The 25201-nt window shown below is 44.4% G+C and overlaps 1 protein-coding gene across 1 annotated transcript in view; it reads right to left on the bottom strand.

Annotated features, from left to right (window-relative positions):
* Positions 1–25201, bottom strand: part of cubn (cubilin (intrinsic factor-cobalamin receptor)) — a 604171-nt gene that overhangs the window by 228482 nt on the left and 350488 nt on the right. Inside the window, exons 32-36 of the mRNA XM_072510233.1 lie at positions 16054–16255; positions 7210–7407; positions 4373–4519; positions 3278–3468; positions 474–657 (exon numbers count right to left, since the gene is read on the bottom strand). Of these exons, the coding sequence (XP_072366334.1) occupies positions 474–657; positions 3278–3468; positions 4373–4519; positions 7210–7407; positions 16054–16255 (922 nt within the window). The remainder of the gene's footprint in view (positions 1–473; positions 658–3277; positions 3469–4372; positions 4520–7209; positions 7408–16053; positions 16256–25201) is intronic.

Genomic DNA, 25201 nt, shown 5'->3' with positions numbered 1-25201 from the left:
ATTTCAGTGCCAGTGGGAAACCATTTTAAATTCCAAATGTTTAGCAATGCCTTAAAATACATATCCTAATATTGAAATTCTTTTTAAATAAACTGTTGCAATTATGGATGCCTGAATTCCTGGACACTATACTTCAAAAAGAGTACATGGCACATTGGGAAATTACACATGGCCACCCTATGCCCAGTTCCATATTTATAAGAGACATTTTGAATGGGAGTTCTGCCTTCTGTATTGAGCTGACCATAGTCTTTACCGGGCTGCAGGACACCCCAGATAGACTGATCTGGTCTGCATTGCATGCTCTGTCATACCACATCCGCATCTGTCTCTGGGATCTATCACGGATTATTACCAGCTCAACAGCTGAAAATATTTGAAGATAAATTTCTGGCACTGTCGTGCACTGAGCATGAATGGATGTAAATAAATGTGGTTAATACCATATCTCACATGCCTGCTCATACACTCACCATAGTCTGAAGCTTCATAAGTCAACTTAAATCCTTGGCCCTCATTACTTCCGTTAGAAATGAAGTGTACAAGGAGCTGATTGTCTGTTGTATGCAGGGTGGAAGGAGGGTTCCCACCACAATAGCGTCCATTTCCTCCATGGGAGGTCAAAGGCGGGGACGACTCATCAGGTCCATTCCTTAACTATATGGGAAGCACCATGAAAAATATCAGAGGCTTCAATTAAAAGTCACAAGCAAGGAGAATTTTAAACTTTGAACCAGGACAACAAAAATGAATTATATTGAAGCCACCCAAAAAAATTGTTCTAAACGGCAGTTTCATAATATGATCATATAATTTTTTTTCTATTTCATTCTTACATTATGGCTTTACAAATTTTCCCTCTTTTAATCCAGGTGACAATAACTCTTCCATAAATGTGAGGCAATTTTATTAGAAGGCTTCATGCTCTATTGAACAACATCAAATTAGCAACATCATTATATCTCTTTTCGGGTGTTGAAATATGATTACCTTTTTAATCCATTTTTTTTGTCCCAGAAGCTCCCTTCCCCCAGAGGGCCATCTGTCACTTGTTCTTTAGATTTGCTTTCACAGCGCACTGCACTGACCTTTATTCTGCTATGATGTGGAGATGCCGGCGTTGGACTGGGGTGAGCACAGTAAGAAGTCTTGTACCAGGTTAAAGTCCAACAGGTTTGTTTCGAATCACTAGCTTTAGGAGCACTGCTCCTTCCTCAGGTGAATGAAGAGGTAGGTTCCAGAACATATATATAGACAAAGTCAAAGATGCAAGACAATACCTACCTCTTCATTCACCTGAGGACGTAGCAGTGCTCCGAAAGCTAGGGATTCGAAACAAACCTGTTGGATTTTAACCTGGTGTTGTAAGACTTCTTACTTTATTCTGCTATTTACACATTCTGCTATTTTACTTTTATGCCCCTGTCAACACCTTCTGCAGTCTTTAGCACTACCATTAATACTCCCTTTGTCTTGTGCCACTGACATCTTTTTCACGTTTCTCCTAACTACCACCTATTCCTGACCGTCTATTTTGTTCCACCTGCTCCAACCCTTCTTGAACAGTATAAAATCCACTCCAATTCTCCCTCTCTTTAGCTCTGAAATGTTATACGGACTTGAAACTTTGGGAGCGATCTTCGCAAAAGGGAACAAAGTCCCCGAGGGAGTGCATTTAGCCGCGTGTTTCCTGGCACTCGCAATGCCGAGAAACACATGGCTATTCAACGTGATTTGCTTCGAATAAGGGACCTGAACGGGGAACGCATGGCAGAGGCCGCACATAGCCCCGGAACTCCCCAATGTAGCGAGAGATCGGGACACCATTTTTAAATGGCGTCCTGATCTCCAAGGCCCAAAAAATAATCCTCCCCCCCCCAGCCCAAACGCAACATAGGAGGGTCCCCCAAGGCCGCTCACCAACACCCACATCAGGCAACCCCGACCCGATCATAGGCATGCAAAAATGCCAGCTTGGCACCTTGGCAGTGCCAACATGGTACCTTGGCAGTGTCACCTGGGCACCTTGGCAGTACCCAGGTGGCAGTAGCAGTGCCAGGGCACCACCCTGCCCAAACGGCATGCAGCTGGGGGCCTCCAATCCCCTTGGAGACCCCCACGAGTTCCATTCCGTCTGGTCCCCATTTGTGGGGAGCAGTACCAAACGGCACTCGCCCAAGGTTCCCGAGACAAAGGGATTGAATTCCAAAGCCTCAGGTACCTTGGGAATCTGCACATTATAGTAAGGCTTACTGCCTCGCTCTAATATGCAGATTTGTGAACACGCGATCCTGCCCATCGTGGGTGGGATTCCCCTTGCAATGCCTCGCGGGATTGCATTGAATCTCGCGAAGTGTTGCGAGCCGGGTAGATTCCGGGGGCGGGGTCTCTCAGCTTTCAACGGCCGCGCTGTGCCGCTTTTCCGGTGCAGCGTGGCCAGAGGATCATGCCCTTTAACTCTGTTTCTCTCTCCACAGATGCTGCCTGACCTGTTCAGTTTTTTCACAATTTTCTGTTTTTATTTCAGATTTACACTATCTGTGGTATTTTGCTTTTACTATAGCTGAAATATTGTTTACTGGTTTAACACAGTATTTCATTTGGCATGTGGCTTTCTATCATACTGAAATGCAAGTTGTTCTATATTTGCCAGATTTTCGATTAGCTGCTCCTGATTATAACTCAGCATGATAGTTAAAGGGATACAAAACACTTATTCCACAATCTTCATGAAGGTCTTTGATTCCATATGGGTTACGGTTGTAACCTTCTAATACCGTGTTCAGAAGGACATTGTTCATGTACCAGATACTGAGTGCTGGTTGGCTATGTGTCCTATGTTTTTTTCATGTATGGACCGATCTGTCTGGACTGTACGCAGGACATTACGTAACACTGTACCTCGGTACAAGTGACAATAAATCAAATCCAATCCAATTTATTTGGCTGGTCCAGTTAGATTTAGGGTTAATTGTAACCTCTGAGGAAGTTGATAGTGGGGCATTCAGTCATGGTAATGCCATTGTATGTCAAGGGGAGTTGAGTAGACTCTCACTTAGTGGCGATGGTAATTGCGAATGTTTCTTGACACCTATCATCTTGTTTTACTACAACAGTGACTATGGGTCAACCATAAATCATTGGCTGTTAAATGCTTTGGGATATCCAGTGAACACGAAACACACCAAATGGATGCAAATTAATTCTTTTTAATGCAAGATCAAAAGAGAAACCTTCACAAAACATCCACTGTTGCAAAGGGCAAAAAATTGTTTACCTCTAAATAATCACCAGTTGTGCAACCTGTGCCAGAACTTGGAAGCTGGAAGGTCTGATTGAAATGGATAGCTATTATGGAACCGCTGGTGACAGCAACACGCCAAGTGCAATTGAGATTTGGTGCATATGCGTTAGGATAGTTGGGGGAAGGAATGACACCACGGTCAGCACGGAGCCAGCCACCACAAGCTAAAAGAAGGTAAAGGTATCAACCATTATTAAAAGACAGCATGTGTATACACATAAAAAATATTTTAAACTGTAATATTTTGCTTTGGGGACAAATCTTTGCCAACTAGCAGTCTTTGCTTTGCCACATCCAAACATTCATATGAAAATATAAAAATGTTGCACAGCAGTGTGCCAGACCTCTGACACTGGAGCCAACGTATATCAGCCACTAGCCAAAATAGACAATTAGCAGGAAAAATGTGGAGATCTAAAGGCAGAAATTCTAATTTCAGAATCTCCTTTGTTAACAATTTTCATACAAAAATTAATCCAATTATTTTGAATAGATTGATTCCCCCAGAGAGGAGCACAGATAAATGAAGTATAAACGTGTCAAGCATGAAATCTGCCACTAAGAATGGTTACCTGCCAACATCAATTCTCATTTAAAATTGGGTATATTGCTAATCTTAGTTATTACACAGGTCATTTATAAATCAAAAAATCATCAACCATCCGATATTTAGCGTTTAATTGTTTTATAGCCTCTGTTTTGACTGACTGGGTTTTATATACAGATTTATATATTTTTCAAGGAATATTATTGTAAAATTGCATTTTTTTCTGGAAGTTATGATGATTCTTTCTTTAAATCTTAAATCAATAAAGATTTTTACTTTCCTCAATCTGTTGGCTTTAAAATCCCAGGATTCTAGCCGTGCAATCATTACTAGCTCAAATACATTTTTATTTTTGGGAACATTCATGATGTTCTGTACTATGGGACTTGGCCATTCACTTTCCTGTCTCAATTCGTAATAGACTTGGTCAATCATGAATTAAATGGCATTCATATATTAATGGAAATTATTCAAATGTACAAAGTTTCAGAAAATAAAATATATTAAAAGTTTCAACTCACTCTTGTAGTAAGAAGCTCTGAAACCACCACCATTGTCAGCCTCATCAGAAGTGAATCGAATGAACATTGCATCACCACTAGATCGGAGTGGTCCAGGTAATTCTCTGCCACACAAAGTGGCAAGTATTGGAGAAAGATTATTGTCACCTGAAGGGAAATAAATTTGTAAGACTTGTTGAAATGCACATTTTCAGTGCCAGAATTCAAAAGCTGTCACAGGCAATGGTGATACATAGAACATAGAACATACAGTGCAGAAGGAGGCCATTCGGCCCATCGAGCCTGCACTGACCGACTTATGTCCTCACTTCCACCCTATCCCCGTAACCCAATAACCCCTCTTAACCTTTTTTGGTCACTAAGGGAAATTTATCATGGCCAATCCACCTAACCTGCATGTCTTTGGACTGTGGGAGGAAACCGGAGCACTCAGAGGAAACCCACGCAGACACAGGGAGAACGTGCAGACTCTGCACAGACAGTGACCCAGCAGGGAATTGAACCTGGGACCCTGGCGCTGTGAAGCCACAGTGCTAATCATTTGTGCTACCGTGCTGCCCATATACCTCTACACCTCAGGGTGACACATTTTAAACTCTCACATAACTGTGGGCAACAAATTACAATTGAGTCAGTATTTGGTCTTTCCCAAACATTCATAATGATGCTACCTGGGAACTGTATCCACAGAAGCATGCTGACAGATGACCAGACATTTATTTTGCCAGATGGCCTCAATATGAATGCTTGGCTGAGTACCAAGAATGACTATAGGGCTCAGTCAGTGAGGAGTATGTTTAGAAAGTGGCAAAGGGGATTGTGACATTTGTTTAACTGACATCTTTATTACCTTGTAATAAATTAATCTTTTTTAAAAGTATTTTTTCAATGCGTGTGTGTTTATTTGGATACAATTACAGGCTTCAATGGGAGTTCCACTGCCTTTTATTGACAATTTTATAAGAAGGTAAGAGGGGAAATGGTTTTCAAAGAGACTGTTGAATGCCTGATTGATTTTTGGTTCCTGACTCCAGACCTGAGCTTCCCCATGGTTTACACTCCTTTGAGGAGCTGTGAACTACACCTTCTGCAAAAGCAAACCTGACTTGAACAACATTTTTGGGAGTTTCTGAAGTGTCCACCCCTGCAATAGGACCAGCTAATGCGGGATGTGCTGCATGAAGTCTTGTTACTTGCACCCTTACCTTGGGCTGGCAAAAATTGAAGTATTCGAGAATGGGGTCAGGAAACCTTGAACTTGGTCCCACTTGTCATTTTAAAGCTCTTTTGCCTCCATTCTGATATGGTTGGAGGCATGAAAATCCTGTCCCAAAAGTGTGATTATTTTGAAATTCTTGGAACCACATAATGAGAAAAACTAATGGAAGATAATTGGAGAAAGCTTGGAAGGGTCTCTTTAATTCGGAGGGCTCTAGGGAAGGTTTATTTAATTAATTGGCCTCTGGTCGGGGTGGGAGGTCTTGTGTGGCTGCAGTGGAGAGGTGCGTGTAGGTGGCCCTCCAATGGACTTTGGGGACAACTCCCTTAAAGCGTTACTCCATTGGCCCACGCGAGGTCCACCACGTCACATACACGCTTGTCAGGACCTGCACCAATTCTAGCCCACATGATTCCCAGCCCAGAGGAACGGAGAATAATGCAGGCTGGAGAATATGGGGTGGGATTCTCTGATCCTGAGGCTAAGTGTTGACGACGTTGTAAACGCCGTCGCATTTTACGACAGCATCAACCGGCCCCCAGGAGCAGCGATCTTGAGTCCTACAGGGGCCAGCATGGCACTGGAGCAACTCACACAGCTCCAGCAGCCAATACCAGCGTCAAACGAGCGCCGTGGATCTGTGCATGTGCGCTACGGACAGCGCGAATTTGCGCATGCGCGCTGTGACTGGTGCAAACCCGCGCATGTGTGGTAGCTTCCTTCTCTACGCCTGCCCCGACGCAAAATGGCAGAGAGTTACAGGGGCCGACGCGGAGTAAAAGAGGTCCCCACCAGGAGAAGCCGGCCCACCGATCGGTAGGCCCCGATCGCGGTCCAGGCCACGGTGGAGGCTCACCCCGGGGTCGGATCCCCCCTCCCCCCCCACCAGGCAGCCCCCCGCAGGATGGACGCTGAGGTCCTGTCGCGTAAGACCACATGTGAACGGCGCCGGCGGGACTCGGGCTATCTTGGCGGCCACTCGGCCAATCCCGCGTGGAGAATCGCCGGGGGGGCCGGGTGGAGCGGCCCCTGGCCGGCGCCAATGGTGTCGATTCTCCGGACTGGCGTCGGTGAGGCATCGCGTGAATCAAGCCCGGCCCGGCAATTCTCCGACCTGTCCCCGGGGTCAGAGAATCCCGCCCATGGTGCCTGGCCTGTTAATAGGATGCAAATTGATCACAGGGTGCGAACCTTGATCCCACCACCAGCAGGGGACCAGAGTATCAGGGTGCTGATCTAGTTTTTTCCCCGGACGCTGGATTCTCCGCCACAACGTGAACACATCCACCGGCAGCACACAGCAGAGAATCCTGCCCAATAGCACAAAATGTGATCAGAGAAGTGCACTCAAAGAAACTTCACCATTTGAGGCCAAAAGTCTGATTATTTCAAACTTCTGGTAACCCACAAGGCAAAACAACTTTAGACTTAATGTTACTATCCGTAAATAATTGAGTAGCTTTATTACTGTACTAGTAGGGTTTATTTCATCATGAAGTGAACATTTTTTTTAAATGGCTGGCACAAAAAAACTCTGAATTTCCAAGATTGAGGGACTTGTAAGAGTTGTTTTATCTTGGGGAAAGCCATAAAATGAAGTACAGAAAATAATTATTACCATCTCTGATGACCAGCTTATCGTAGTTACAAAGCATATCCGGTTCAATATCTAGAGCCAAAATGTTGAGTTCCACTGTGGCCTGGGGTGCCCAGATGACCCAAGAACAATCCAAGTGTGTTTCATAATTATTGGGCCAACCTGGTGAGAAAAGAAGGGTTGGGCTATCTGAGGTCACGACAACTCCACCGCATGCACCTGCAAAACAAACATGTTTCAGCTGTTTGTTCATCTACCAATGAATCAAATCAAATTTCTGCAAGACTGAGAGGACTGCATAAGCTGCATCAACAAAGCAGGTAAGTTGTTTTTATTGATCCTTAAAAACTATCTTAAAAAACATCTATCAGTACCCCTTAAAAAGCACTGTTGCACAATATTAACTTTCCTGTGCTATTTCTACTTGTCACTACTCACCGTCTCGATCAGTAACTTTCTCAAGCCAGTTGCCTCAATTATACTATCAACCTCAATGTGTAAATAAATTGGATTTGGATTGGATTGGAATTGTTTATTGTCACGTGTACCGAGATACAGTGAAAAGTATTTTTCTGCGAGCAGCTCAACAGATCATTAAGTACATGGGAAGAAAAGGGAAGAAAAGAAAATACATAATAGGGCAACACAAGGTACACAATGTAACTACATAAGCACTGGCATTGGATGAAGCACACAGGGTGTAGTGTTAATGAGGTTAGTCCATAAGAGGGTCATTTAGGAGTCTGGTAACAGCGGGGAAGCTGTTTTTGAGTCTGTTCGTGCGTGTTCTCAGATTTCTGTATCTCCTGCCCGATGGAAGAAGTTGGAAGAGTGAGAAAGCCAGGTGGGAGGGGTCTTTGATTATACTGCCCGCTTTCCCCAGGCAGCGGGAGGTGTAAATGGAGTCAATAGATGGGAGGCAGCTTTGTGTGATAGACTGGGCGGTGTTCACAACTCTCTGAAGGTTTTTGCGGTCCTGGGCCGAGCAGTTGCCATACCAGGCTGTGATGCAGCCCGATAGGATGCTTTCTATGGTGCATCTGTAAAAGTTGGTCAGGGATAATGTGGACATGCTGAATTTCCTTAGTTTCCTGAGGAAGTATAGGCGCTGTTGTGCTTTCTTGGTGGTAGCGTCGACGTGGGTGGACCAGGACAGATTTTTGGAGATGTGCACCCCTAGGAATTTGAAACTGCTAACCATCTCCACCTCGGCCCCGTTGATGCTGACAGGGGTGTGTACAGTACTTTGCTTCCTGAAGTCAATTGGCCAAGGGCTTGGTGCCACGTCTGTAGACTCAGAGTGTCCCCCTTGGGGACGGAGTGGCCTGGGGAAGACCACCATTGCAGCAATATATGTTTTAAATGCCCTTTTGGTGCTACTAACAGGCTCATGGCTGTTCACACTGCTGAGTGCTGCCTGTGTCCTTTAAATGTTCAGAGAGCCTCTGGTCACCTGGGAGCCCAGCCAGACCACAACTCTGGACCCCTCATTTAGTTTTGCTGGCATTGAGGGAGAGATTGTTGTCGCTGCACCACTCCACTAGGTTCTCTATCTCCCTCCTGTATTCTGACTCATCGTTATTCGAGACCTGGCCCACTATGGTTGTATCGACAGCAAACTTGTAGATGGAGTTGGAACCAAATTTTGCCACGCAGTCATGTGTGTACAGGGAGTAGAGTAGGGGGCATAGTATGCAGCTTTGCAGGGCCCCGGTATTGAGGACTATTGTGGAGGAGGTGTTGTTGTTCATTCTTACTGATTGTGGTCTGTTGGTCAGAAAATCGAGGATCCAGTTGCAGAGTGGGGAGCCAAGTCCTAGGTTTTGGAGCTTTGATATGAGCTTGGCTGGGATTATGGTGTTGAAGGCAGAGCTGGAGTCAATAAAAAGGAGTCTGATATAGGAGTCCTTGTTGTCGAGATGCTCTAGGGATGAGTGTAGGGCCAGGGAAATGGAGTCTGCTGTGGACCGGTTGCGACGGTATGCAAATTGCAAATAAATGTATGCAAATAAATGTAAAACGCTTAATTAGCCTAGAAATTTTAAATGAGTGCTCTCCAACCATTTAAAATGGGTTCAGGTCTGCACCCAACTCTGCCACTTCCCCAGCCAATATTCACCTGGTTAAGGGATAGGGCCTGCAGGAATAGGCATCTAGCAATGTGGGGGTGCACATTCTCTGTCCCAGTAGTTGCTGCTTGGCATAGTGGTGTGCTAGAATGCCCTCATAGAAGGAAATTGTGATATTCCAAGCAGCTCTCCCACATGCATGAGCTTTTCCCAATGCTTTTTAACATTCCCAAATTCAAGCAGTCCATGCTAAACCTGCCCAGCCTAGACTAGTAGACGCACTTCCACTGGGGTCAGGCAAGTCAATTGCTGATATCAGGCTTCCTTTAAATGATCAGATTCAGGGGGCAGGATTCTCCAGCCGCACCCGCCTGGTGACGTAGGATTCCCGCCCGAGGTCAATGGACTTTTCTATTGTCCAAGTCTTGCCCGTGGCGATCTTGTGGTGGGTGAGGCGGAAGAATCCAACCCAGGGTCACACCTGAGGTGCAGGGCACAGGATCTTCTGAATTTACCTCTGAGCGCGATTCTCCCAAAACATTTCAAAGTTCTCTTCTGGTGGGTTTTTCCTGGAGCATGGAATTCTGCTGGCGAGTTCCCCACCGCTAGTCAATGACACTTTGTCACTTTTTTGGACCCTGGGGAGTTTCTCATCAGTTTAGCCCACACTTAGAATTTGTTTAACACTGGGGAGCTGAATTCAGAGATCGGGCTGCCATTTTGAAAGGGTGCCCCGATCTCTAAGTGAGCTGTAGGTCTCAACACCCCCCACCCATGGGCATTACCCCACACCCCCCAAGTGAGGGCACCCTGTGGCCCCCTTTCAGGCCCCCAAGCCCCCTTTCAGCACCACCTCCCTTCAAGGACCACCCGTCATTACCCCAACCTCACTGAGGACCCTACTTACCTGCCCTGCACACCTCTACCCTTCAAACCCCCTCCATCTTTATTTCCCCCTCAAGTCTTGACCATTGGCAGTGCCACTGTACTACCTGGGTACCCTTCACAGCCACCATGGCACACAGGCAGTGCCAGCCAGGGTGGCAGTGTCAAGATGCCAGCTGGGCAGTGTCAAGGTGCCCACGTACCAGGGGTTCACCCTGCACTGACCCTAACCACCCAGTGGTCTCTGATAGCTCAGGATACCGCTTGGGTGCCATCACGTGGACCAGCATTGATTGGCGCCCGGCTACAGCCTCCCTGGGGAGGCCGGAGAATTGAGGGAGGCCAGTGTATCCCAGGTGAGTAGACCCACCACCAGGAGTGTCATTTGATTCCGCCCCTTTTGGGTGGAATTCTGAATCCGATGCCTTGCAGGACTTGGGTGAATCCTGCGAGGCAGGGAGGCTGCCGGGTACTGGCTGCATTATGCTCTCTCTCTCGAGCACAACGTTCTTCCCTCACTGGCTCTGCATAAATTCAAAGCCCGTGTATCTGTTGCAAAAAAAGGTAGAAGCTGGCAAACCAGTAAAGCAATTTTACAGAGAACATACTGATATCCAAGGAAGAGAAAGACTGTTATGATATAAGAATATAATAAATAGGAGCATGATTAGACCATGTATATGATTGCTTGAGCCTGCTCCGCCATTCAATCAATGTCTGACTTTCTACCTGAATTCTACTTTCCCGTCCACTCCCATATTCTTTGCTTGCATGCAAGAGTGTACTCAGGACACTAACGTCTCCAGGGCAGCACAATGGCGCAGTGTTAGCACTGCTGGCTCTTGGCGCCGAGGTCCCAGGTTCGATCCCGGTTCTGAGTCACTGTCCATGTGGAGTTTGCACATTCTCCTCATGTTTGCGTGGGTTTCGCCCCCTAAACCCAAAGATGTGCAGGGTAGGCAGATTGGCCACGCTAAATTGCCCCTTTGAAAAAATGAATTGGGTACTCTAAATTTATAAAACAAAATACATTAAATTAACTTAAAAGTTGCTGTTTAGGTTAAAAAAAGGTGAGTTTTCAATCAGCTTTTAACAGAGGTTCTACTTGCAGCTGCAGCTTGTTAATTAGTTAATTGGATTAAGCCAGTTTTCAGAGGCAGTAGTCAGACCGTATAAAGATGAGCCAGTTTACAATGCTGACTTTGTTTGCACTTGAGTGCTGAATTTGTATGCTTTGGAATGTTAAAGTGAGAGTTTGGTGACTGAGGGAATTACGTGAGGAGGGAGCAAGGTGCCCCTTTCATTTGATTTCCTACATTTCTTCAAAGAGCATGAAGGGAACCAGGAGTTTATAGAGAGTTCAGCTGACTGGGAGCAGAGTCGGAGGGCGGAGTTCCAGTTGGTTCACAGGGCAGCTACATTCTGTAAGGTAAGAGTTGTTTGGGATGATCTACCGGGGGAAGGCCCCAGTGGTCAGGTCTCTGGCACGGAGCCTGGCTCTGTGGATCAGAAGGGAAGGGGGGAAGAATAGCAAAGCAATAGTGATAGGAGGCTCAATGGTTAGGGGAACGGATAGGAGATTCTGTGGTCGCAAACGAGACTCCCGGAAGGTATGTTGCCTCCCGGGTGCCAGGGCCAGGGATGTCTCGGATCTAGTCTACAGGATTCTTAAGGGGGAGGGGGAGCAACCAGAAGTCGTGATGCGCATAGGCACCAACGGCATAGCTAAGAAAAGGGATAAGGATCTTGAAAGTGATTTTAGGGAGTTAGGTTGGAAGCTGAAGAGCAGGACAAGCAGAGTAGTATCTCAGGATTGCTACCGGTGCCACTTGCAAGTGAGGCAAGGAACAGAGAGCGAGTGCAACTGAACACGTGGCTACAGGACTGGTGCAGGAGGGAAGGCTTCAGATATGTGGATCGTTGGGATATCTTCTGGGGAAAGTGGGACCTGTACATGAAGGACGGATTGCACCTAAAAAGGAGGGGCACCAATATCCTGGGTGGGAGGTTTGCTAGAGCTCTTCGGGAGGGTTTAAACTAATTTGGCAGGGGAACAGGAACCAGAGCTATGGATCCGAGGATAGGGTAGCTGTTGAACAGGTAGAAATAGTATGCAGCGAGTCTGTGAGGAAGGATAAACAGTTGATAGGGCAAAGTTGCACTACGCGGAATGGGTTAAAGTGTGTCTGTTTCAATGCAAGGAGTGTCAGGAATAAGGGAAATGAACTTAGAGCATGGATCAGTACTTGGAACTACGATGTTGTGGCTTTTACGAAGACATGGATTTGACAGGGGCAGGAATGATTGTCAGATGTTCCGGGGTTTAGATGTTTTCAGAAGAATAAGGAGGGAGGTAAAAGAGGAGGGGGTGTGGCACTGTTAATTAGGGAGTGCACCACAGCTACAGAAAACGAGTAATTGAGGAGGGTTTGTCTACTGAGTCAGTATGGGTGGAAGTCAGAAACAAGAAAGGAGCAGTCACTTTATTGGGAGTTTTCTATGGACCCCCCAATAGTAGCAGAGAAATAGAGGAACAGATTGGGCGGCAGATTTTGGAAAGGTGCAGAAATAAGAGTTGTTGTCATGGGTGACTTCAACTTCCCTCATATTGACAGGAACCTCCTTACTGCAAATGGTTTGGATGGTGCAATTTTTTTCAGGTGTGTACAGGACGGTTTCGTGACTCAATATGTAGATAGGCCGACTAGGGGGAGGCCATATTGGACTTGGTGCTAGGCAACGAACCAGGCCAGGAGTCAGATGTCTTGGTGGGAGAGCATTTTGGTGACAGTGACCACAACTCCTTGACATTTACTATAGTCATAGGGATAGGAACACACAATATGGGAAGGTATTTAATTGGGGGAGGGGAAATTATACTGCTATTAGACAGGAGCTGAGGAGCACAAAGTGGGAACAATTGTTCTTGGAGAAATGCACAACAGTAATGTGGGGGTTGTTTGAGGAGCACTTGCTGCGAGTGCTGGATAGTTTTGCCAGACTGAGACGAGGAAGGAATGGTAAGGTGAAGGATCCTTGGATGACAAGACGAGGAAGGAATGGTAAGGTGAAGGAGCCTTGGATGACAAGAGAAGTGGAGCTTCTAGTCAAGAGGAAGAAGGAAGCTTACATAAGGTTGAGGAAGCAAGGATCTGGCACGGCTCTAGAGGGTTACAAGGTAGCCAGGAAGGAACTCAAAAATGGACTTGGGAGAGCTAGAAAGAGGCATGAAAAAGCCCTGACAGGAAGAATTAGGGAAAACCCCAAGGCATTCTACATTTATGTGAGAAATGAGAGGATGATCAGAGTGAGAGTAGGGCCGATCAGGGATAGTGGAGGGAACTTGTCCCTAGAGTCTGAGGAGGTAGGGGAGGCCCGAAATAAATATTTTGCTTCAGTGCTCACTAGAGAGAGGGACCATGCTGCTCATGAGAACAGTGTGAATCAGGTTAATAGACTCGACCAGGTTGATATTAAGAAGAAGGCCTGTACTGTGCTGTACTGTTTTATGTTCTATCAACGTCCCTTTGGGATAGATAATTCCAAAGATTCCCAACCTTCTGAGTGAAGCAATTTTGTTTCATCTCAGAGGACCCCTTTATCCTGTGGCAATACCTCATCTTCTATCCTCCCAGGTAGGGGAAAACAACTTATCCAAGATTTTGAGAAGTTTCAATGTGATCACTTCTCATTCTTTTAATCTCCAGAGGGTATACTCCCAATTTACTCAGGCTTTCATCATAGGACATCCCTCTTATTCCAGGAGCAATCTAGTGAATCGTTGCTGTATTGCCTCCAATGCAAGTATATCCATCATCAAATATGAAGACAAAAACTTCACACAGTATTCCAGGTGTACTCTCACCGAAACCCTGTACAAATGTAGGAAGACATCCTTAGTCTTGACCTTCAATCCCCTTACATTAACAGCCAATATGTCATTTGGCTTATTATTTGCATGCAGATCGCCCTAAAAATCAATAATTAACATCTTTTAAGAATATTTTGCTTTTCTATTTTTTTTTTCAGTAAATCTTAGAGTACCCAATACATTTTTTCCAATTAAGGGGCAATTTAGCGTGGCCAATCCACCTACCCTGCACATCTTTGGGTTGTGGGGGAGAAACTCACATAAACACAGGGAGAATGTGCAAACTCCACACGGACAGTGACCCAGAGCTGGGATTGAACCTTGGACTTGGTGCCGTGAGGCAGCAATGCTATCCACTGCGTCACCGTGCTCCCTCCCCGCTTTTCTATTCTCACTAGCAAATAAAGACCCTTACACTTCCCACTCATAATACTCCACCTGCCACTTTGTTTACCACTGACTTACCCTGTCTAGATCTCTTCACAGAATCTCTGTGTCCTCCTCACATCTTACATTCCCACCTAACTTTATATTCTAGGAAAACTTGGATACATTACTCTCTGGGTGTGTTTTCCAGTGGCAGAGGAGGCTCGCCTCTGTTCCACCATCAGGATCTTAATCCTGCTGGTGTCTATAGCATTTTGTATGGCTCACCCATCCGCCGCCGGAGAACCCATCATGCAGGATGTCGCCTTTGGCAGAAGATCCTGCTGGCAGGAAATGCAGGAAAATTGCACGCTCTGTTTCTAATTCATTATGAGCCATTAAATCTCATTGGTCTTGTAATTCAGAGTGTTTGGGGTGGCATTTGTCGCATAGTTTCAGAGTGTGGTATGTTCAACCACAGGTCACCTATTGGTATATTGGACTGTGAACTCACTGTGAACATTAGAATATAAGGTGGATTTTGTAACTTCTTATCCTTACAAATCTGTATATATCTGTAATGGTATCGGTGTGATTCTCCAATAATGGGGCTAAGTCCCCACGCCTGCAAAAAAACACGCGCGAATCACTCTGGACATACCTGGAGAAAGTACAGAGTGATTCTCCTACCTGGAGGGGACTAGCAGGGCCCGGAGTACTCCTCACAGCTCCAGCTGCCGATACGGGGTCCTGCACTTCCAGTCTGGGGTCCGCACATGCACCAGGCGGCGGCCTATGTTGGCCGCCCCACGCGACATGGCCAACCCACACCACGGACTGGCACCAAGAAGGTAGGTCCCCCCCAGATTGCGTGCGCCCACGGATTGGTGGCCCCTGATCGATAGCCTGGCCGTCCTGGAGGCACCCCCTGCCCCACATGAATGATCCCCCCGCCCCGCACCAGGGTGGCTGCGGACTGAGTCCGCAGCAACCATGCCAAGTGCCCGCCAGGTGGAACCATGAGAGAACCACGCCGGCGAGAACGTGGAGAATCCCCGCGGGGGCTGTTTCAATGGTCCCCGACCGACGCCGCGCGACCGCGTGCGCCCAATTGGCGGCGGTTCTCCGGGGACTGGAGAATCGCAGGAGTGGCATCGATCCGATCTCCGGTTTGAGGCCTATTCTCCACTCCCACACTGAGTGCGATTTTGGCACGGAGGCTCCGAGAATCCCGCCCAATGACTCTGTTTAGGTGAGATTTAGGGTGGGATTCCCCCACAGTAAGTTGTCTTGTGGTGGAGGTGGCCTGCCGTTAGCTGGTGACAGTGACTTCCACTCCCACCTCTGTCAACGGTTTTTCACGTTGTTCATAGCGTGTGCTGCCGGGAAACCTGCAGCAGGGCTCAACATTGGCGGGACCGTAAGATCCCACCAGCGGGAATGACCGGAAAATTTCAGCCCACTTTTCAAGTGTTATTCCTGAAGCTAATGGTGCGATCTTAACAACTGGGTTTGGTTTTAGAAATTTACCAAAACCTATTCAGTATCCTTAACATCTTTCTGTACGCACTGCTCTTCTGAATTATAGACATGCATTTGTATTTACTATTATCAATTTAAAAAAAAATATATATATATATATATACTACATCTTCTATGTTTTTAACCACACACCTGGTTGGACAGTTGGTATTGCAGTTGGGTCAACAATGTATTGCACTGCATTCCATTCCAGCAGGAAACCTTTTCCATTTATAGTGGCATCACTAATAAACTGAACCGTCAGGGTGCTGCCAGTGGATGACACTGCTGGAGGCAGTTCAAAGCCGCAGTATCTTCCTATGAGGCGTGCATGCACATTAGGGCCATCAAAGAACTAGAACCAGAACCAGAGAAATACAGCATATTATTCTCATAGCCCAATTGCTAATAAAACTACTGGATAGAAATATGAGCTGATTTTCCACATCAATGCTGAAGGATAAAAATATAAATAAAACTTATGTCTTTCTTCTAGTAACTGCATCTACTTGTCTCCTATTTTCTAAAATGTTTTTATTTCCCATCTCTCTGCTTTTCTGTTTGGTTTTGTCTCCATTTCCTCTGTGTCTCTCACATACTTTTTCTCACTGCCTGCTCTTTCTCACTACCTGCTCTATCTCTTTCTTATTCTTCCTCTTTTTATCTTTATATAGTATCTCCGTGCCTCTGCCACTTTTGGATATCTTATTCTCTCTCTGGTACCAGTGTGTTTGTCGGTACATCTCCCAGTTCCATTTTCTTCCTCACTCTGTAAGCCTTTCACACATTTTCCATTTCTTTATTTCTGCGTAACACTTTCTTTTACAATCCTCCAGTCTCCCTCCTTTTCTTTATGGATCTCCTATGGAAGCCAAGATGCAGATTGAAGTACTCTTGTTTCAGTCATCAGGCTAATCTTTAGAAGAGTTTGATCACCTTGCAAACACATCAGTCAGATTACGGACTGGGAATTCAATCTCATTCCTTATACTGCCCATTGCCATCCAATAAATTTACTTTCTTTAGACTTTGAAGTTGTCTCTAGGAGTACTGGGGGAAAGTTTCAATCTTGATGTCTATTCTTCTGAAGCAGCAGTACAGTGCTACTGAGAGGAAAACATGAGGTTTGCCAGAACTATACAATCCATAGAATCCTTTCTGTGCTGAAGAAGGCTATTCAGCCCATCAAGTCTACACTGACCCTCTGAAAGAGAAACCTAACTTGGCCTATGCCCCTGTCCTATTCCCATTCCCCCACATCTTTGGATCCCCCAAAGTATTATCATGGAGTTCACCTGACCTACAACTTTTAATAGAATTTGGTTTTGGGGAACACAAGGGCCCACTTTACAGGTGTGATGCAACAGACAACTAAGAGTATTTTTAAACAAAAACAATGTTTATTCAATGAACCCAGTTAAGATTTTATAAACATACAGTGAACATCTGAACAACCATCAATTCAAATACCCCCCCCCCCCAAAAAAAAGAATACAGTACTCTAAGACATCCATAAGGCAAACACCCTTTTTACAGAAGGACAGCAGGTTTAAATTCTCTACTGAGAGCAGTTACCATTTTGAAATCATCAAATGAACATACTTTAGCTTGCAGGGATTCATACACATATTGCTGTGACTGCAGCTTCTCCAAATCTAAAACAAAACTAAACAGAGCCACAAAGCAGCTATTCAGCTCAAAATGAAAGTGAAAGACAGCTCAGCTCCACCCACACTCTGACATCACTACTGCCATTTGAGAACACACATTTCTTAAAGGGACTCTTACATAACACCTCTCCCCAAGAAAAAAAATCAACCATCAACTTCAAGGTGGTTTCATTTTTCACCTTTTCACTTTCCGTTAAGAAATATTGACAGTAAAGATAGTTTGTGTCCAACAGAACAAACACGGAAACATTTAAAATGACATAGTCCATTTTAGTTCTTCTTCCTGTAACCCTTCATCACATTTGTGACAAAGCATAGGCTATCACATTTTCCCGTCCTGCCACATGTATTATGTTTAAATGAAATGGCTGTAACAATAAACTCCATCGAAACAGTCTTGCATTGTTACTCCGGAATCGCTCCAAAAACGTCAATGGATTATGATCAGTATATATCATTGTGTCAGACTGATTGCTGGTCACAAATTTGAACATGTTGCAATGCCAGTACCAAGCTCAAAGTCTCCTTCTCAATCATTGAATCCTTCCTTTGGTGAGAATTCAATTTCTTTGAAAAATAACCAATAGGCTGCTCAAGTCCTTCGTCGTCGCCTTGTAGAAGCACCGCACCTACGCCCATATCACTCGCATCAACAGCCACTTTAAATGGTTTTGTGTAATTTGGGATGGCTAACACAGGAGCAGTGGTTAACACAGCCTTCAGGCCGTCAAATGCCTGCTGACACTCCGCTGTCCACTTAAATTTGTTACGCTTCTTGAGCAAGTCCGACAGTGGAGCAACCACACTGCTAAAGTTCAGCACAAATTTCCGGTAAAATACAATCATACCAAGAAATCACATTATTTTCCTTTGTGTCAAGGGTATTGGAAACTCCCCAATAACTTTTGTTTTCACATCCCTTGTGACCATTCGACCCTGTCCGATTGTATGGCCAAGGAAGGTGACTTGGCCTTTTCCAAATTAACTTCCTGGCTAGGTTTACCACCAAACCCGCCTCCTGAAGTCAAACAAATAAATCCATCAGATGTTCTTTCCATGTCTGGCTAAAAATGACCAGATCATCGACATATACCGCACAATTGGGTAATCCGGAAACAACTTTGTTAGTTAACCGTTGAAATGTGGCTGGGGTGTTTTGCATGCCAAATGGAATAACTTTGAATTGGTATATACCATCTGGAGTCACAAAAGCTGAAATCTCCTTTGCCCTTTTGGATAAAGGTACCTGCCAGTAACCTTTTAAGTAAATCCAGTTTGGAAATAAAAGCGGATTGTCCCACCTTCGCAATGCAATCCTCCAAGCGTGGGATGGATAAGAGTCCGTTCTTGTAACTGCATTAACCTTTCTATAGTCCACACACAACCATTGCGTACCGTGTGGTTTAGGTACCATCACTATGGGTGAGCTCCGTTGGCTGCAGCCCACTTCAATCATGCCATTTTCAAGCATACTTTCAGTCTATTTGTTAACCTGTGCCAATTTTAAAGGGTTAAGTCTATATGGATGTTGTTTTCCCACCTCTGCATCATGTATAGCCATTTTAGTGCTTCCCAACTTATCTCCACAAACCTGCCCATGCGATATCAATAATTCTTTCAGGTCATTTTGTTTTTCCTCCGGAACGTAACTCAACAATTTATCCCAATTTTTAAGAACATCCTCGTTTTCCAATTTAATTTGAGGTATGTCAAATTCACAGTCATCTGGATTTGGTTTGTCACTTTGAGTTAGAATCATTAAAACCTTCTCCATTTGCTCCCCTTCCCTTTCAAAAGTACCTCTTAAGCATATTCACTTGACACGTGGTGAGTTTTCCTTCTATCCGGTGTTCGTACTACATAATTCACCTCACTTAATTTCCTTTCAATCTGATAAGGCCCACAAAATCTTGCTTTAAAAGGTTCACCTACCACTGGTAACAATACTAAAACTTTATCTCGACAGGCAAAACTACGAACTTTGGATTTCTTGGCCGTTACCCATTTCATCACATGTTGTGCAACTTTTAAATTTTATCTAGCCAATTTCCCTGCTCTATTTAATCGTTCCCTAAAATTTGACATGCAATCCAATAATGTAATTTCCGATTTCTCACTCACCAATTTTTCCTGAATCAATTTAAGTGGTCCTCTTACCTCATGACCAAAAGGTAGTTCAAAAGGACTGAATTTAGTTGACTCATTAGGTGTATCCCTAATTGCAAACAGTACAAATGGAATTCCTTTATCCCAATACTCTGGATAATCTTGACAATGAGCCCCCAACATTGTCTTTAATGTCTGATGTCACCTTTCTAACGCTCCCTGTTACGCAGTTGATTTAAAGTGTTTTATTCCTAAGCTATCCATGACTTCTTTCAATAACTTTGAGGTAAAATTTGATCCTTGCTCCGATTGTATTTCTGTGGGTAGTTCATATCTAGTAAAGAATTTAAGTAACTCCTCCACAATCTTTTTAGCTGTAATATTGCATACTGGAATGGCCTCTGGAAACCTAGTAGACACATCCATTATAGTCAAAAGATATTGATTCCCACTTTTTGTTTTAGGAAGCGGTCCTATGCAATCAATTAGTACCCTTGTAAAAGGTTCCTCAAATGTAAAAGGTTCCTCAAATGCTATTAAGGGTGCTGATTTTGTCACTGCATGAGGTTTCCCTATCACTTGACATGTGTGACATGATCAACAAAATTTAACTACATCTTTATGTAGTCCAGGCCAATAAAAATGTTTTTGGATTTTTGCTTAAGTTGTCCTTACTCAAAATGACCTCCCATTGTGCTACTTGCAACACCTCCTTTCTATACCATCCCAGCAATACCACTTGAAGAATTTCTGCCCACTTTTCACTTTTCATCCGCTGCATATGTAAAGGTCTCCATTTTCCATTGAAGATATCATTTTTATGGTAATAACACTCTGGTATACACTCCGATTCCTCTTCCCTGTATGCTTTCTGTTGTAACTCCACCAATTTTCCTGAACTGAAAATATCCGCCTCATCCTCCAACTGTTCTTTTCCAACCATCTGATCAAAAATCATTTCTGATAATTGCACTTCAACTTTATCTTCAGTCTTGGATTTCTCCTCTTGTCTTAACCTGTGACTTTGTGACCTTGTTACTACACAATCCAGAAAAATCCCAGGATATTCGTCCTTCAACACTTCAGTTGTCTGGTTTTCCACTGGCATATCAACCACAGTAGGCATCACTCCCACCTATTATCCAGCGATATCAGTCCCCAAGATAAACTATTCCTGGACAAGATAGTTTCTCTATTACTCCTACTACTACTGCACACTCTTCACTGGACTTTCCAACCTTACCTTATATAATGAACACTACCCTTCTCCCCTTGAATTCCACATATTACCACCTTTTCTGACAACATTCCTCCCAAACTACATAACCCCTCATCTCTTACCATCAAAAATTGACTAGCTTCCATATCTCTTAAAATTGTGACTTCTTTACCTGCCCCTCCTGATACACATGAGTAAACTTTACTCACACAAGTAAAGGCTTTAAAGAGATCTGGCACCTTCCTATCAATCACCTCTTGATCAGGCTGTACAATCGTTTGCACCTTGTTTACTTCACTGGGATTTCCTTTCCCACTTTAACAAACCCCACTGTCTTATCCTGTTTTACCACATCAGCCTTCCCAGTGCTTTTCTTCCACCACCAACACTGACTTTACATGGCCTAGTTTATTACAGTGAAAACATTTGAAACTTTTCATGTCTCTTCCACCCTCCTGGATTTCTTTTTTAATCTGAGGTACACTCTCCTTATTATCTCCCATCAGGTCACCTTTACCTTTACCACTTGAGTATTTCTCATGTCCCCAGTTTCTATCCCTCACAGGCTGAAACTGATGTCGGAAACCAAGCTTTGATTTATGAACTAATTCATAATCATCTGCCATTTCTGCTGCTAATCTCACTGTTTTAACCCTCTGCTCTTCCACATGAGTTCTCACTACATCAGGAATTGAATTTTTAAACTCCTCAAAGTATAATTTCTCTGAGAGCTTCATACGTTTGGTCTATTTTCAAAGCCCTTATCCACCTATCAAAATTACTCAGCTTGATTCTTTCAAACTCCATGTATGTTTGACCAGGTTATTTCCTTTAAATTTCTAAACCTTTGTCTGTAGGCTTCAGACACTAGTTCATATGCACCAAAGATGGATTTTTTCACCTCCTCATACGTCTCAGATACCTCCTCTGATAGTGATGCAAACACTTCACGAGCTCTACCTACCAACTTTGTTTGAATCAGTAATAACCACATGTCCTGTGGCCATTTCACTTGTTTAGCCTCCTTCTAAAATGAACTGAAAAAGGCTTCTACCTTCTTCTCATCAAACCTTGCCAATGCGTGGACATATTTAATTAGATCCCCACCAAGACTTCGACTACAAAGCTCACTTTACCCTCATCACTCTCCTCCAACTATACGTTTCCCTTTATATCCGCCAATTTTAGCTGACTGTCATGTTTCATGGCCATTTTCTGAAGTTCAAACTCTCTCATATTATTTTTCCCTGATCTGTATCTCCCTTTCTCTTTCTTTTTTTGTTCTGCGAGGGCCATTCTTTCTTTTCTCCTTTCTTCTCTCTCCTTTTATTTTTCCTCTCTATCGTATTCAAGCTGCCTTAATTCTTTTTCATGTTCAAGTTGCTTAATCTGCAACTGAATATTTGCCATTTCCAATGAGTCAGACTGTATCTCAGGCATTTTTAAATGCTCAGCTACCACGGTAAGTACCTCTTTTTGCATGCTGTCGGGTAACGTTAACTGCAATGTTTTTGCCAAATCTAAAAGCCTTTTTTTAGTCTCTGTTCGTAAGGTACTGCGTGTGACCTTATCCACCCCCAAAAACATCAGAGCCTTTGAAAGAGCCATTATCCACAACACACTCCCTACTTAAACTGAAATACCACACCTGAAAAGCAACCACAAATATGCTCACCCAGCACTGTCTTTTAAGTTCACTAAGCCACCCAATAGATAGACTTTTATCCCTCTCGAGCCCCCAATTTGTTATGGTCCAGGGTTTATGGAACCCCAAACTGTATCATGGAGTTCACCTGACCCACAAATTTTAATAGATTTTGGTTCTGGGGAACACAAGGGCCCACTTTACAGATGTGATGCAATAGACAACTCAGAGTATTTTTAAACAAAAACAATGTTTATTCTATGAACCCAGTTAACATTTTATAAACATACAGTGAACATCTTAGCAACCATCAATTCAAATACAACCCCCAAAGATTACAGTACTCTTTAAGACATCCATAAGACAAAAACCCTTTTTCCAGAAGGACAGCGGGTTTAATATTCTCTACTGAGAGCAGTTATCACTTTGAAATCACCAAATGAACATTCTTTAGGTTGAACAATTAGAACAATTTCCATCCACTACCACTCTCCTCCTTCATGGCTGAACTCATTCTATCTCTCAACAACTTCTCCTTTAACTCATCTCACGTTCTCCAAATCAAAGGTGTAGCAATGGGTACCCGCATGGGTCCTAGCTACACTTGCCTTTTTATGGGGTATGTGGAACATTCCTTGTTCCAAGCCTATCCGGGCCCCCTCCCACAACTCCTTTACTGATAGAACATAGAACAGCACAGAACAGGCCCTTAGGCCCTCTATGTTGTGCCGAGCATGGTCCGAAACCAAGATCAAGCTATCCCACTCCCTGTCATTCTGGTGTGCTCCATGTGCCTATCCAATATCCGCTTGAAAGTTCCTAAAGTGTCCGACTCCATTATCACAGCAGGCAGTCCATTCCACACCCTAACCACACTCTGAGTAAAGACCCTTTCTCGGACATCCCTCTATCTCCCACCCTGAATCTTATAGTTATGCCCCCTTGTAACAGCTACATCCACCCGAGGAAATAGTCTCTGAACATCCACTCTATCTATCCCCCTCATTATCTTATAAACCTCTATTAAGTCGCCTCTCATCCTCCTCCGCTCCAAAGAGAAAAGCCCTAGCTCCCTCAACCTTTCCTCATAAGATCTATCCTGCAAACCAGGCAACATCCTGGTAAATCTCCTTTGTACCCTTTCCAATGCTTCCACGTCCTTCCTATAGTGAGGTGACCAGAACTGCACACAATACTCCAAATGTGGTCTCACCAGGGTCATTTTTAGTTGCAGTATAACCCCACAGCTCTTAAACTCAAGCCCCCTGTTAATAAACGCTAACACACTATAAGCCGCCTTCACGGCTCTATCCGCTTGAGTGGCAACCTTCAGAGATCTGTGGACATGAACCCCAAGATCTCTCTGTTCCGCCACATTCCTCAGAACACTGCCGTTGACCTTGTAATCCGCATTCAAATATTTTCTACCAAAATGAATCACCTTGCACTTATCAGGGTTAAACTCCATCTGCCATTTTTCAGCCCAGCTCTGCATCCTATCAATGTCTCTTTGCAGCCTACAACAGCCCTCCACCTCATCCACTACTCCACCAATCTTGGTGTCATCAGCAAATTTACAGACCCACTCTTCAGCCCCCTCCTCCAAGTCATTGGTAAAAATCACAAATAGCAGAGGACCTAGCACTGATCCATGTGGTACACCGCTGGTAACTGGTCTCTAGTCTGAACATTTTCCATCCACCACCACCCTCTGTCCGCTATGTGATAGCCAGTTACTTATCTAATTGGCCAAATTTCCCTCTATCCCACACCTCCTTACTTTCTTCATGAGCCGACCATGGGGAACCTTGTCAAACGCCTTACTGAAATCCATGTATATGACATCAACTGCTCTACCTTCATCTACACACTTAGTTACCTCCTCAAAGAATTCAATCAAATTTGTGAGGCAAGACCTACCCTTCACAAATCCGTGTTGACTATCCCGGATTAAGCTGAATCTTTCCAAATGGTCATAAATCCTATCATTCAGGACCTTTTCCTTCATCTTACCGACCACCAAAGTAAGACTAACTAGCCTATAATTACCAGGGTAATTCCTATTCCCTTTCTTGAACAGAGGAACAACATTCTCCACTCTCCAGTCCTCTGGCACTATCCCCGTGGACAGTGAGGACCCAAAGATCAAAGCCAAAGGCTCTGCAATCTCATCCCTTGCTTCCCAAAGAATCCTTGGATATATCCCATCTGGCCCAGGTGACTTGTCGACCCTCAGGTTTTTCAAAATTGCGAATACATCCTTCCTCAGAACATCTACCTCCTCCAGCCTACCCACCTGAATCACACACCCATCCTCAAAAACATGGCCCCTCTCCTTTGTGAACACTGAAGAAAAGTATTCATTCAACGCCTCTCCTATTTCTTCTGACTCCATGCACAAGTTCCCATTACTGTCCTTGACCAGCCCTACCCTCACCCTGGTCATTCTTTTATTTCTCACATAAGAGTAAAAGGCCTTTGGGTTTTCCTTGATCCGACCTGCCAAGGACTTCTCATGACCCACTCCTAGCTCTCCTAAGCCCTTTTTTCAGCTCATTCCTTGCTACCTTGTAACCCTCAAGCGACCCGACTGAACCTTGTTTTCTCATCCTTACATACTCTTCCTTTTTTCTCTTGACAAGACATTCAACCTCTTGTGAA

This window comes from Scyliorhinus torazame, chromosome 6, assembly GCF_047496885.1.
Source record: "Scyliorhinus torazame isolate Kashiwa2021f chromosome 6, sScyTor2.1, whole genome shotgun sequence".
Classification (NCBI taxonomy): domain Eukaryota; kingdom Metazoa; phylum Chordata; class Chondrichthyes; order Carcharhiniformes; family Scyliorhinidae; genus Scyliorhinus; species Scyliorhinus torazame.
The sequence above is the reverse complement of the archived record's forward strand: the minus strand, read 5'-3'. Positions and strand labels throughout refer to the sequence as shown.